The sequence below is a fragment of the Pogona vitticeps genome, chromosome 3 (assembly GCF_051106095.1).
Source record: "Pogona vitticeps strain Pit_001003342236 chromosome 3, PviZW2.1, whole genome shotgun sequence".
Classification (NCBI taxonomy): Eukaryota; Metazoa; Chordata; class Lepidosauria; order Squamata; family Agamidae; genus Pogona; species Pogona vitticeps.
Window position 1 is genome coordinate 66,722,561 of NC_135785.1, and position 15,522 is coordinate 66,738,082.

At 39.3% G+C, this 15,522-nt stretch overlaps 1 protein-coding gene and 1 non-coding gene across 7 annotated transcripts in view; both read right to left on the reverse strand.

The window, feature by feature from the left end:
• Positions 1–14,772, reverse strand: part of RAB11FIP2 (RAB11 family interacting protein 2) — a 114,820-nt gene extending 100,048 nt beyond the window's left edge. For 2 of the 6 annotated variants that reach the window (XR_013543182.1, XM_020786456.3), the window contains exons 1-3: positions 13,474–14,761; positions 12,893–12,997; positions 247–689 (exon numbers count right to left, since the gene is read on the reverse strand). Coding sequence is in view for 5 of the 6 variants with exons in the window: in XM_020786456.3 (XP_020642115.3) it covers positions 247–689; positions 12,893–12,997; positions 13,474–13,823 (898 nt within the window). In the remaining variant the exon portion in view is untranslated. Of the gene's footprint in view, positions 1–246; positions 690–12,892; positions 12,998–13,473 lie in introns of all 6 variants that reach the window. The other 4 variants (XM_078389606.1, XM_020786457.3, XM_020786452.3 and 1 more) reach the window with 4 other exon arrangements.
• Positions 4,987–5,142, reverse strand: LOC140706194 (U1 spliceosomal RNA). The gene has a single exon (XR_013544135.1). It is a non-coding gene; the product is annotated as a U1 spliceosomal RNA (small nuclear RNA).
• Positions 14,773–15,522: the final 750 nt, after the last annotated feature.

Consider the following 15,522-nt stretch of genomic DNA (forward strand, 5'->3'; position numbering starts at 1 on the left):
AAAATAAACATGAAACAAATATGAGTTACATTCTGCTATTTCAAACAGGACTGTAGCTGACTTATATTGATTTGTACTACAATGGATCTGTTGGTGCATAGTTGCTGGCAAGCTTTTGTAACCATACTTTTCTTTAGAACAAATGTGCGAAGTTATCAGATTGTCGTAGCAATGAGAAGGGATCTGCAAAAGTTTCTTAAGTCAAACACCAGCAATTTCCCTGCTTAAAAATACATCTATGCTTACCACTATCATCCACAAAACCAACAGATTCCAGCTGACGTCTGAAGAGGTACGTGTTGCCAACTGCGCCTGATTTAATTTTTTCCGAAGTAACCTGAGGCCCAGTTAAATCAGACATTGAATGGGCTGAAGATAGTCGCTGGGGTCCCAAAAGGAAAGGCTTTTTTGGTTTTGATTTTAACTGCATTTCACTGAGGGAAGTTACAGCATTTGTTTCTGGCATATGAGTACTTGGAATGATTGCTGAAGATGTATCCAATAATGTCCCATCTGTCTTGCGACCCTTCATTTTGTCCTTGAGTTTAGCAAAAGGAGACTTAGTCTTGTCTTTCATTGAGAGATCAAACATACTTGCTGTCATGTTGTTCCTCATAAACTGTATATTGACCTTTATCTCTCCCCGGTCCTTAGTTCTTTTCCCTTGTTTGGACTCTAGACTAAACCACCTTAAAAAAAAAGTGCAGTATAAGTAAATGTGAAACAACAGCAGCATATAATTCAGCATAATGTAAAACAGCAGCAGCATAAAACCGATTACTAGCTCTGACTCAACACTGAATGTATGGAACCTATTCAATACATTCAATGCATCTCTTCTAGTTTTTGGATAAAAATCAAATTAATAATAATAACAACAAAAATAATTTTATTATTGAAACAGGAATTTGTAAAATTTTTAAATGATTTTTTTTCATTGTTGAAGTGCTTCTAACTTTAAAGAAGGTCTACAGAGACCTTTGGGTAGAGTGGGTGGCATATAAATTAAATAAATAAATAAATAAATAAATAAATGACAAGTTTAACAACATTATGGCAGGCCTAATTTAAAATGCATTAGGCTTCAAATATCTCACTATAAAACAGAGATCATGCATATGAGAAAAAGTAGTCATAAACCCACTTTTTAAACATTCTATAAATACAGTTCAGTTCCTGGATTGGGATCTTAATTTTATCTTTTTAGCTCTCCAGCACTCAGTCTAGTGACTGCCAATATAAATGTTGGTGATTTTTAAACTAGGTTTGCATCTCCAGAGATGAATAACTCTTAACAACAGTTTTTAAAATTTAAATCATGATTTAAATCAATTTGATTTTTAAAAATCATTTATTTTTATCCACCCTGGTCTGTACACTTTAAGACAAGACACTGTTATGATTCAATAAATAGAGGATTGTGGGCAACGGAGACAATCTGGGCAACAGATTTGTGAAAATACATATGAAGGTTAAAGCAAGTACATGGGGCTCTTTGTGAGTAGCAATTTAAATTGTGATTTAAATAATGATTTCAACCACTTCATTAAATAAAATCCACCCTGCAATTGCATTTATCCCATAATATACAAATCAGTGATTTTGGATACTGTTTTAAATATTTTTTCAATAAAAGATTTTCACATTAAATGACCAAAAATGGACTTCCACTCTCTGTAGTTCACAGATACAAATTAAAGTTGATGAAAAGCTAAGATATTCCAGCAAGCATTTATACATAGCAGTTCTGAGTGTTCAAAGCACTTCTCATGAATAATAAATAATAACAAAAAGTATCTACAACTACTCAACAGTGTAGCTAGCAATCATAAAAGCAATCCTGAATTATTCTCATCTTACAACAAATGGGAAGGAACTGGAGCTAAGAGACAATGGCATGCTCGGATTTCATCTACAGAGTTTGCAGACGATGTGACATTTCAATCAGGATCGCAACTTCACTGCACCGTCTTAAACACTGCCGTAGCTATCGAGAATCTGTGAAAAAGTACCACTGCTGAACATGGTTACTGACTTGTTCCGTCTGTGTATGTATGGGATACCCACATTACAAATAATATGATTTTAAAATAAATTTAAGATTCATTTCTGCTTAGTGTTAAAGGACACAGAGAAAGAGGTTAACATCTCTGAGAAAGTGGATTTAATCCACAAAAGCTCATATTAAAATAAAGCAGTTAGTCTTTAAGGTGCTAAAATGTTTTTGTCTCTTTTTTTTTAAATTTTTTGTTTTTTGTCTGATACCTCCCTTAAATTACTCGAGTAATCTATTTCCAATGTCCCATTTCTTGTTTCCAATTAACTACTTAATTTTTCCAGCTAGATTCCCTCTGAAGAAGGTGCGCAGCCTGGAGCACTTCTTCAGCCATCTTTGTCACTCCAGACTCAGGTGACTGGTGGTTTGGAACAACTTGGACAATTTCTAGCTATAAATCATTCCCGGACAGGAACAACTTGGCTACAGTAGTTCATGCAATAGTAACCTCCCAGTTAAACTAGTGTAATGCATTTTATGTAGAGTTGTCTCTTGAAGAAGATATGGATTCTGCAGAGAATGCAATATGCAATAGCTTGATTGCTAGCAGACACACCTCTCAGAGCCCATTTGACATCAGTTCTGAAAGAATTGCATTGGCTACCAATATGCTTCTAGTCCAAGTTAGGTGTTAATTAAGACTTATAAAGTCCTAAATGGGTTGAGAGCTGAATATTGAGGGAGCACCTTTCCCTATATACAACTGCCCTATCACTAAGCTTGGGGGGGGGGGAGGCAGTCCTTGATATCAAGCCATGTAGAATGATCCATTATGTGGAGACAAAGGAAAAGGCCTTCTCAGTTATGAAATGTTCTTCCCTTAGCGACTCCACTGAGGCCAACACAAATCTAATTCCAGCACCAAGTTAAAACATAGTTATTTATACCAAAGCCTTCAGGGATTTAGAATCATGTCTTTAATAGACTATGGAGGATCCTCTATTGTTGTTGCTTTTAATACATTCAATGCTTACAACAACCACTTAAATTAAATGTTTAAAATGGATTAAAATTACTGAATAGTTTTATATTGTTTTATACTGTTGTACTCCACCAGAATATGTGTAACAACAAAACCAGAATATAAGGTGTAATAATGTTCTCACCATTCTTCGGGATTTGATTCTAATTTCTTTTTTCGTTTTCATTATTGTAATGTTTTTTCTCAGTTTAATTTTACTAGGGGGACCTTCCCATTCCAAAAAACTCTGTAACAATGCTTCTTTGGTCTGCATATAATTGTTACACTCTTCATTTCCAAGGCTTACCTTTCAGTTCTCATTTTTCCTTGCTATATTCTTACTAATAATTCCAATGGCTGGTTCTGTTTAGGTATCATATCTTTATCTCAGATTCAATATGCATAATACAGCACCTACTGTATTTTCTCTATACTTCCATTTCTATTTTCTCAGTCTCTCATAAAGCAGTGTCACTCATGGAGCACAAAGCTATTAATGCTGATTAGCCGTGATAGCTAAACAGAGATTCCAGATTCAGAAACAGCAGTTTGGAAGTCAACCCTGAGGGAAGATATTATCTTGATACAAGTCTTCCCAGAATTTAAGAGACCCCGATTACACTAGGAAAAAGAATAGGATTTGAATCACGTTTAACATGGTTTAAATTGATTTTTAAAAAGACAACTACACAACGTACATGGAATTGCAGAGGTTTTTTTGCCCAGGAATCATGGGGTTTTGATCAGAAGCGAGGTATTATTGGGCTGACAGAAGGCTGTTTATGTTAACATGGATACAAAATCAGTTTATTTTAAATTATTTTGGCATATGTGAATACCTCTTGTTGGTGTAAATTGTAACTGTTGACTTCTGCATGCTGCCTCCCACAGCCACTCTCACTTCTGCTGTAGGTTATTTTAATTTTTTAAAAAATTTCTTTCCAAGTAGGACAGCAATAATCTGACATCACAGGGGCAGGGGGAACAGATTGGAATGCAAGCTTTCACTTCAGTCCAACACACTTGCAAAGAGACAGATAGACAGTGTGTGGTGCTGAGGAGACACTGCTGGGCTTACAAAATGGGAAATAATTGGAAATTTACAAGCCAACAGTGAGAGAAAGATTTGGTGAGGAAAATTGTTTTCTTTTTTGCAAAGTGAAACTGAAAAAGATTGGGATCATCTAGGCTTGTAATGTAAATTTGACAGCATTTTCATTCATGTTGTATGTTTTTTATATCGGGCTATCTTGAACACATGATGTACATAAGCTGTCTTTAAGGTTGTGACAGTATCACATGATAGGATGTAAATATTTAAAAATGGGGCACAGGTAATTGCATCAACTTCTGTTCCTCACAACAACTAGTAAACAGAAAGAACATACAGAAAGAACAAAAATGTTTTCTAAGAAAAACATCTAATTCTTCCTGGGTATATCCATGTAATATCTACATAAACATGAATCTTCATTGTGAACCTGCAGGCCTTAAAGTACAAACAGGGTATTAATTTGACTAAATCTGATTTTTTAGAATGATATGGATTACAGTGATTTTTTTTATCAAACAGGGCAAAAGCAGTGCAAAAAATACACATGCAGCCAAACCCATTATAGCCATTACCTGTTCCTTGCTGCTCTATGATTATATACCGTATTTTTCGCTCCATAAGACTCACTTTTTCTCTCCAAAAAGGTGGGAGGGAAAGTACATGCGTCTTATGGAGTGAATGCAATAACCCAGGGTTCAGCCACCACCACCCAAAAGCCTCCCACTGCCATGCCAGGAGGCCTCTGAACTGGCAGCAGAGACTGCTTGCTGTTCAGACCTCAGCATTCTGCACTGCTGGGTTTCAAAGATCTGCTCCCTGCAGCTCAACTGGAAAACCAGCAACGCAAACAGGCCTGTGGCAGCAAGCAATGCAAACAGCCAAGGACCAAAGGGGAAGGAGTGATTCTAAAACAACCAGGGGAAACCAGAAACACAGTCCCTCATTTAGGCAGTTGATTTTTCCCACATTTGGGGAAATCACAGGGGTCAGCTCATCTGAAGTGCAATAGATGAGCCTTACCCTGGGAAAACCACTCTTACAAGAATGGTATCTTCCCTGCGAGGTCTGAGTTTGAATGGCCCCTAAGCCTCCTGGCCCTTTGTGTGCCCTGCCCTCAAAAGGCATGGTGACCGCCTGGCTGCACCTCCTGATCAGAACAGAGTTGCACAGCCCCAGTGCTGAAAGAGGCCAGGAGAGCTCCTCAGTGTTTAGGGGTGCCCCACAGGACCCCCATCAGGGGCTAGATGTTCCTCCCACAATCCTCCAGTGCACATATATTAGCATACCTAATATGTGGGGAAGGCGGGGAAAGCAGGGGAAATCGAAACTTTCAGTTAGTAAAGAGGCTGCTTGTCTGCTTCCTTGCTAGTCCAAGCAGTTAGAGCTGCTTGTTTTTCTTTAAAAGCTTCTTGTTTTGAGTGAAACCCTGTTTAAAAGGTGCTCCGTTTTAGTTGAAACCTGCTTGCCTGGGAAGCAGCTGATCAGCTGTTAGGTGGGGAAAGGGCAGGAACGGAGAAGAGCACAAAATGGCTGCCGTCTGCAGGCATTTAGCTGTTTGGGGCTCTTTTTTGGCTGTTCTGGGGTCTACCAAGGCACTGTGAAGAGCCAGGCTCAGTCTACAGTACTTGGTAAGTGAATTTCTTTTAGGTTTTTTAAAGTTTCTGACCTTTTTCAATGTATTTCTATGGGAAATTTGGATTCAACTGGCAAACTTTTTAACTAGTTCTGGGCATCTAATAGAGAATGTATTTCCAAAGGGTGTTGCAGCAAGGAAACTAACTGTGCCTCGTGACTTCTAACTGGATTACAGTACCTGCTTCCTGATTTCAGTTACTATAGTTTGTATTCAGTTTTTTTGGCTGGTCAAGAACATTGTTCCTGGCTTTGTGTGTTGTGCCTTGCATGCTATAAAAGTTGAATTATGTCAGAAAATGGAGATTTGTTCTTATGCTGAGCATGTACTACTGCTGGTGAATGGGATCAGGTTAAGCTTTGTGTTGCTGTTCTTTTGCATAACCTAAAGTAAATAAGGAAAACCAGCTGTTAAATAGTTTAATTCCACTATTTATCCTCCACACAACTAAAAGGGACCTCTCAATGCAGTGCCCAATCAGACAAACCATTTCTAATTTAATATAGGATTGAGCTGTAGATGGGCAGAGTTGCACAACAATCTCATCTGTCATTTCTATAAGCATGGGGAGGAGGTGGATGAAAGGAAATGTAAAATATAGGTAGCGTGGTATAGGTCTTATCACTGGCTGATAATGGTCTATATGTACTTGAATTAAATTTATGGTACATGAGTACACAAAGCTTTAAGTCTCTCCATTTGTTAATGACAGTGGTAATGGTTCTTAATGCCACTGTTGACTGCTGTTCACTTTACATGGTTCAAATGTTATTCTGTTATAGTGTATTAAATATTTTATTACACTATTTGGTTCAGAATATATTTTCCCTGTTTAACCCCTCTAAAAATTATGTGCGTCTTAAGATCCGGAGCGTCTTATGGAGCAAAAAATACGGTACCTGTTTCATTTTATATTTCTGCCACTTGATGTGTTGATTGTTACTTTGTTGTTTTTATTTACATGTATTGTTTTAGTTGATTGTAAAATGCCCAGAATAGTGTTTTTGCACTAATGGGGTGGTATAATTAATTAATTAATTAATTAATTAATTAATTAATTAATTAATTAATTAATTAATTAATAACCAACCCTATTTATTCCAACAGAGATCATTTATAGCACTGCAGAACTGGTTAACCCAATTTCTCTGAACATAAATGTTGAATGTTGTGGTTCAGAGAAAGACTGGGGATCCATTGTTATCTAGGTAGAATAAATAAAATTTGATAAAAATGGCAAGTAATGGTACCAAAAAACAAATTTAAAAACTAATGGATGTTTTACAATCTGAATTGCCTAAAAGCTCTGCATCAGTAAGACGAAGAATATATTTTAGAAATTTCAAAATATGTTCTCAATTTACACGTTTTCAATCCGATATTGGAAAATAAATTAATATTATTGAAGTGATCCCCACTCCTTGCTCTACTGAATTTACAAATGTGACTAATATGGACTGTTACATCATTTGCTTAACTGAATTTCTAATGTGCTTGATTTATTACTCTTTTACTAGAGTTGCCAACTAGTAAATCCTTCTACACCGCCAATGAAAGAAATAAAGCATAAAGCAAGTTAGGATCTCTGTACAGGAAATAACTGGTAGTTACTAGGCCTCATGCTACCATACATTGCCATAAGCTCAACAATAATATGTGATGAAGAAAAAGGTAGCATGAATAAATTGGGTGTTCCTGGTGCAGCAACACAAGGGCAGCAAATGAAGCCTTGAAGACCACCACCTGCTCCAAACGTCAATAACCCGTCCTCCTTTTTTTCAACAGCTAATGACTTTTCACACTCATGAAAGGGTGAAAGATTCTTCAATAAAAATATTTATGTGCCCAGCTTATATTAGCCATTGTTTTCATTTCTTAAATCTTGTGCCAGAAGGAAAATATTAAAATATATGGTTGAGGAGGCCCTCTCATAATGCCACTGCTTCAAGAAACTTCAACTCTCAGGTTATTTTTAAAGGCATATGCTTTTTTCAGCAACAATCAACAGTGACTTTAAAAGTGTTAACATTCAAGAGGCTATTAGTCTGTGGCCTAATACATCATTAAATCCACAATGTGCTGGCAAACACATTTCCCTGATAAAAAGAAAAGTCTGCATGTTTATGCTCTGAAGTCTTCCTAGGAATTCTTGATCAGCTGGTATCCTTCGTTTTTCTTACAAGAAAAAACACACACAGGGGAATTGCTGACAAGGTTCAGTATTGTGCAGAATATTAAATATCTTTTTTGTAATACTCTAGTGACTATGAAGTCTGTCTCTTAGAGAACCATATGTACAGCTGTGTTGGACGGAGGAAGCTATTAAATATATTAAAAACCAGAAATATTACCAATAAAGACACTTCATCAAATACTTGGATCTCATTTATCCCAAAGCTAAGCAATGTTAAGGTTACATCAACGTTAGAAAGTCACTTTGGATATAATACTCCAGGTCTGTTAAATGCATCTGAAAGCAAGAAAACACTACTTAATAGTATTCACATTTATTAGGAGCTTTGAAAGAAATCAAGACTATATTGTTAAGTATCAACTTTTATTTTAAACAAAAGTTTTATACCTCAGAATGGCTATATGTCCCCAATTTTCATATGATTAACTGAGAAATTAGACCATATGTTTCCAAAAATTATGTTTGTTCACAGGCCCATATACACGACACAGACATCTATCAGAACTATTTGAAAAAAGCAATAAGTTACCTGCCTCTTAGTTGTCAAATCAAATTTCTAAACTGAACAATGATGACGTTTCCCTGATTCTTGCAAAACAGGATATTTTCTTCAAGGACACAGTATCTTTATAAGACATTTTGGTAATAATGGCACATGACTACATAAATGTTTTTCTATGTCAAAATTATAAAATTACTAAGTACTGTACTGAGTACAGTATTACCTATAGTACGATCCTAGTACATAACAATATGAAGACATGAATATACAGGTTTGTATCTATGTACAGTCCACATTTTCTCTACATTGCAACAGTCTGACATGGAGCTTTCCAGAAAGAATGCCTAAAATGTTTCGGCCCTGTGGAGTCTCAATTATGGGGTTCCGCAGGGGTCGATCACCTCCCCAATGCTGTTTAATATCTATATGAGGCTGCTGGGTGGGGTCATCAGGGGGTGTGGAGCTTCGTGCCATCAGTACGCTGATGACACCCAGCTTTACATCTCGTTTTCACCTACTTCAGTGGATGCCGTTCTGTCCTTTCAGCAACGTTTGGAGGCCGTACTGCAATGGATGCAGTTGAATGGGTTGAGGCTGAACCTGGACAAGAGGGAGGTCTTGAGGATGGATGGTCCCTCCACTGGCAATTTGGGAAACTCCCTCTCTTTTGGGGGGGGGTGACTCTCACTACACGGAGTGGGGTCCGCAGCTTGAGGATACATCTGGACCCGGCACTTACCATGGAAACCCAGGTGGTGTCCGTGGCCCGCTCTGCCTATTTCCATCTGTGGCGGATCGCCCAGCTGCGCCCCTACATTGATGAAGGGGCCCTCACCACTCTCGTCCACGCGCTCGTAATCTCGAGATTAGACCACTGTAATGCACTCTACATGGGGCTATCTTTGAGATTGATGCGGAAGCTCCAAATGGTGCAGAATGCGGCAGCCAGACTCCTTAGTGGGGTGAGAAAATACCAGCATATCTCTCCCACTCTGGCTGCCTTGCATTGGCTGCCCATTCGTTTCCGCATTGACTTCAAAGTGTTAATGATGATGTATAAAGCCCTAAATGGTTTCGGACCTCGATATTTGACAGATCGCCTTCTCCCACCTAGATATACCCAAATTACTCAGCACAACCAGGAGGGAAGGCTGAAGGGCGTAATGTCGAGAGAAGTCCAGAGAGAAAGAACAAGAAAACGGGCCTTCTCGACAGTGGCCCCTCGACCATGGAACAACCTTTCAACAGAGATCCGCCTGGCACAGTCACTGGGCATTTTTAAGAGCCATTTAAATACTTGGCTCTTTAGGAAGGCCTTCCCTTCTGTCAATTCTTGAAGTCTATCTTCTTGTTTTCTATCATTCCCCATCTTGAATACACTATATTATTGATTCAGTTGTTTTATGTTCATGATGTTTTTATGATATTTTATATTTGTAAGCCACCCCAAGTAGACGCTGTCTAGGAGGACAGGGTAGAAATCTAATAAATAAATAAATAAAATAAAAAGCTAGAAAGAAGTCATCTCATGCACCTTCTCAGAGTTACAGCACCAACAGCTTCTGCTAGTAATTGTAAAGCCCTATGTTCATATTTCTCAAGCACATATACTACGAGATCAGGATCATATACAGTAGTCCTAGTCTGTATTTCATATATAGAAGAATTGTAATGGTTCTGATGAAGCACATATAGGAGACAATTAATACACACCAAAAGGTTTGAACCAACCAAGAATGGGTTCCATACATAAAGACCCTTAAAAAACCTCAAATCCAGTAACAAAGCATAAACAATGCTTAACTTGAAATCCCAATCTTCATTATTTCTATGTTTCAGCACTTGCACAGGGTTAACACCTTGTCCCAATACATGCAGCTCTGGTAAAAAAAAGAACAGGTTGTTTGCTCCTTTTTTTCATTGTTCTCTTTTATTTTACATTATGAGCCCTGCAGAACAAAAGACAGGAAGTGAGAGCTAACAATTAAGCCTTTTTATTTTCAAAGATGGCAAATGTTACAAATAGTTGGGCATGAGAAGGATTTAGATAACTCTGTTGATCATTTGGATTTTCACAGAAGATAACTAGCAAACAAAATATTTAGAACTATTTGAGCATTAAATGAAGAGTGCTCAAACTGGAACACTCAAAGAGTAATTTTTAAAAGACTTCTTAAAGGATTCCAACACTGCACACCCATTACACAGGGGAACTAGTTCTCATTGGTCTCAGCAGTACATTCACTTGCTGAGAGATATTATCCAAAGTCATACAATCACAGCAGGGGAGGCCTGAAATCCACTTTATATTTTTAATATTTCTCATAAATATTTGTATGTTGTGCCATTAAAATTTTAATTAGTATATTTTCAATTATTAGTTCCTATCTTTAAAAAATGGCAAAAACGAGGGAATGGGGAACTGCAGACTTTTCAGCCTGACATCAATCCCAATGAAAATTCTAGAGCACATTATAAAGTGGTCAATTTGCAAGCACTTAGAAAACAATGCAGTAATAACTAAAAGACAACAAGGATTTGTCAACAACAAATCCTGACAGACTAACCTTATATTTTGATCAGGTAACTTCCCTGGCAGATAGTGGGAATGCTGTAGACACAATATGCCATATTTTTCAGTTTATAAGGCAACCTGATGTATAAGATGACCCCCCCTTTTCTAACCCCAAATTTGAAAAATTGATCCATACTTTTCCCTTCCTTTTGCTAAGCTATGCATTCAAGAAAAGGCAGTAATATAACATTTCTGAATATTTTTTACCTTGAAAAACCCTATGATGTACTCCAAAATGAAACAAGAGATGGTGCTGGGAGATGAGACACCCTGGTTAGAAGATACTGAATCAGCTACTGGGGAAGAGCAAAGGTCAAGTACAAATAGTGGTACCACTAATGAAATAACTAATTAAGTAAACTGAAAGAATGTCTAGTGGCTTATGTGCACAAGATTAAAGGAAAGTCCAGTGCAGCACAACACATACAATTGTAATATTGCACATAAGAATAGGAGCCAAGGTAAACTGGAAACTGTAAAGAACTGAATAAACATTTTCTGCAAAACTTGGTGTGATGAACTAGGGTGAGCAGGAATACAAGGTCTGACCCAAATCAGATTTCCTGAAAAACCTGTCAACATAACCATCATTCCAATACAGATGCTAAAGAAGAAACTGAAAACTTTTATGTAACCTCAAGGAGAAAAGTGCTTATACACCAAAATAAGATATGCTGATATTTATAGATGACTGGAATGCAAAGGAAAACCAAATGTTGTTGGAGAATTTGGCTGAGGAGTCTGAAATGAAGGAGAAGTATAACATAATTCTGTGAAGCCAGCAATTTGTTTACTGCAAATACATACTTGAGACGATTGTATAGACAACTGTACTTGTGGACACCACCAGATGACCAATACAGAAATCAAGTAACAGTACACAGCTGCAAATAACAGGTAGAGAAGCTATATTGCTTCTGCCAAAACAAGACCAAGAGTAGATTGTGGTACTGATTACAAATGGCTAATATCAGAAACAAGAGAAAATCTGAAAAAGAATAAGAGGCAGAAAAAGAGAAAAACCAAATACAAGATGGATTGACTCTATAACGTATGCTACGGTCTTGAGTTTGCAAGAGCAAACCATTGTTGTCAATGATAGGACATTTTGGAGGTCACTCATTCATATGTTTGTCAAAAGCTGGAATTGACCTGATGGCACATAACAACAAAGGATTACAAGTGAAGGATCTTAATTTAGACATATTCTAAATTAGACAATCTGAATCATTCATGTCTGGAAAATTTTAAAGCATTAATGAGGATAATGGAAATATTACAAGAATAGGGCTATCTAACTGTAATAGGCAAATACAAAATATTGAAATATGGCCCCACAGTTTGCAAAAACGATTTGCAAAAACTCAAACCCTTCCAAGACATTGTAACACAATAAATAAAATAGTGGCTGCATGAGATGCACAAGTAGACATCAGAGACATGAAAGAATCCTACACTTGGTGAGATTTTGCCAAGACCGAAGCCATCTTGACAAGGTGAGACAACCTGCTGAGGAACCTCCAACTGCCAGAAGTCACAGCTCCAGCACAAGTCCAGACACAAACCATTTCTTGGTATATGCTATGGATTTCATAGTTTGTGGAACATCTCTGCACAAAAGAATAGTATTTTCCTTTTATGAAACGAAGCATCCACAACAGATACAAAGGGACAAGCAGATTGGTCAGAAAGACACAAACAACATCTCTAATACTCCTACTTTTACTGGCTCGTGCAATGAGGCAACCGTTACTGCATTTTCCATCACTATAGATTTTTACAGATATACACAAAAATAATTCTTAATGAGCAAAATCTCTCTAAAACCAATCCAAGACAAATCCTACCATTTTGCTCCAATAAGAAAAATATCTAGTAATTCTATTTACTGTGCAAAAACAAAGTCAGGACTCATACCCGTACCACACATCCATACCATGTCTGCTGTTATGATTTACAATACCAAACACTTCATGTGTCCATATTTTAACTGACTTCTTGGATGTCATCTGTCTTCCAAAACTGCAAGTCAAGTTGATTAATATAAATAACAAGAAGAATGTGTTTCCTAAAGTATCACATAAAAGTAAACAGAACCAATTCATGAAATTTGTACAAATTGTTACTTGATATAAAAAGCTCCAACAACTTATGATTGGGAGGGGGAGACAGAAGGCCCACACAGCCTACACACCACAGATTCATAATTCATTGTTGTTTCTTATACTATTTATAAATAATTCTTATACTGTACATGACTATACATCACTGAACTGTATCTGCACATGGAAATTTTAAGATTTTGAAGTTTACACATACATAGTTGATGGGTAGCCATAGCCAGAAGTCCACAGAAAAGCCCACAATGATGTAAAGTCATATACCTGTTAATTTTGCTCAGTTTATCTGATAGTCTTTGTAACACATTCTCACAATTCAATGAGGGGTAAGGATAAACCTTAAAGGCAACGAAGTTCCACAGGGAAATTAACACTTACTCTGTTTTCCTTCTGAGTTTGTCCTCAAAGATTTCATTCAGATTTATTGCCACTTGTCCCAGAAACTTATCAAGCCCGACAAGAGACCTGTGCATGACTACCAGGTGGAGGATATACTTCTCAGAATTCCCTTCCATCAGCAATCCAGGCAACTCAAATGAGGCCTCTTCTTTCCACACAGGATCCAAGGTCTTCTCTGCCACCGAGGTGGAGTATTTTTCCTTTCCCAGCTGGATGATTGTGTATGTATCATTGGTGCCACTTTTACCCTTTGGCTTCAGGTCTTTGGCCTGAAGGACTGTGACCTGCACGTGCGTTGGGAACCACTTCTGGGCTTGTTCTGCTAACATGGTGTCAGACAGGAGGATTCAAGCAGCAACAAAAGCTAAGAGGTACAATGAGTAGTGGGAATGCTCACCAAAGCTTTACTGAGTACATATTCCTGACACATGGAGGTCCAAGGATCTCAAAGAGTCTCCCCCCTAGCTGCTGACCCACAAATGGATGGGGTTTCTTAATCTAATTTTGGTTCTCCCAACAGAAACCCTTTGCCCTGATCTTCTATTCTTTGCCCTGTAATCTTAGGTAACCTCCCACACTTCTGTTAAAGTTTTTTTTTTTACTTTAACCCAGTTCAAGTGTTTACTTTAACCGTATTTACATCTCCCATACCACCCACTCCACTCAGCCTTTCTTAAAGCTTGAGTAAGAAGGCAAGGGAAGGACAGTAACCTAAGGAGCGCCCTCAAAGACACCTTTTTTTACTCGCCCTTAGTAGTAACCACCCCTTGGGCCCAACATGCACAAAACACCCCCTTGAGCCCACCATGCACAAAATGCCGCATACTCCATTGTGGGGAGAATGGAGGGGGTTTAATAGTGAGCCAATGGATGGTCTGTTACTGGTGGGGAATGCGAGCGACCCTCCAGAGGTAACCTCGCCCCACTAAAACGGGACTCGGCCTGGCCTCCCTCCCCTATCTTGGTTCTCGGTTGGCCCCACTAAACTGGCGGCGGCAGCGGCGGCGAGGTGTGCCGGGAGGGAAGGGGAGGCGGCGCTGGAAAGTGGGGAACGCGAAGCCACCGTTGCCCGCCCACGGGCGCGTTAAGAGGAAGGGAGAGAAACCGCGGCCTCCTACCGCAGGGCCCGCCGAACGCGGCGCAGCAGGGGTCGGCGGGCGGGCGAGCGGGGGACTCAGCGCTGCCCGGCCGCCGCCGTCCCCCCAAACCAGAGCCCCGAGGCCGCAGCCATCACTTCCGCCTTCCCCATGTTGCCTGAGCACTCGGCGCGGCTGAGTGGGAGAGCGAAGGAGCAGCGCCGCCTCTTTCCTTGGGCGGTCAGAGGGCGGAGGGCAGGGTTCAGGCAGGCGGGTCTTCTTGCTTCCCTCTGTCGGCCGGGACGGAGTCCTTCGCCTCGCCTCGGCCCTGCCCTGCCCGCCGGCAGCCGCATTGGGTTGCTGGCTGGCCTTGGTGGGTGACGCCCAGAGAAAGGGCGACGGGAGGAAGACCGAGCATGCCTTGAAAAGCACTCTAGCCGCGGCGGAGGCAAAGCAGCAGGGATTGAGGAGCGTAGCGATGCCGGGAGCCTCTACCTTCGTAGGAAAACAACGAAGCATCCTTAAAGACCATGGGCGATTTGTGTCCGAAGCAGGCGCAGCCCAACCACAAAAAACTGGGGCCACAATCCTACCTTTCTTTTAATAGCAAATTTAATTTGGAATGTGCTGGGGGCGGGGTTGCAGCCTATGTCCGCCTGGCCTGATGCCCCGTGAGGGCTTATTCGAAATTAAATTCTCTGGCCCTTCAGGATGCCTCAAGACCTTTCCTTGTTTTTACTGCAACAGAGTAACGCTGCTTTTTCCACAGAAGTGCAGTGTTTTTTTGGTGAGCCGTTCAAAGCAGTGCTCTAGGGCTGAACGTACTGTATAAAGTTCTCTCTCAGAGGTTTCTGTGGTTTGACTTGAGTCGTCACCTGGAAAAGCGGTTTGGGCGTTGTATCCTGTTGAGCAATGAATAAATTAAATAAGACCTACCCTGTTTCTCCGAAAA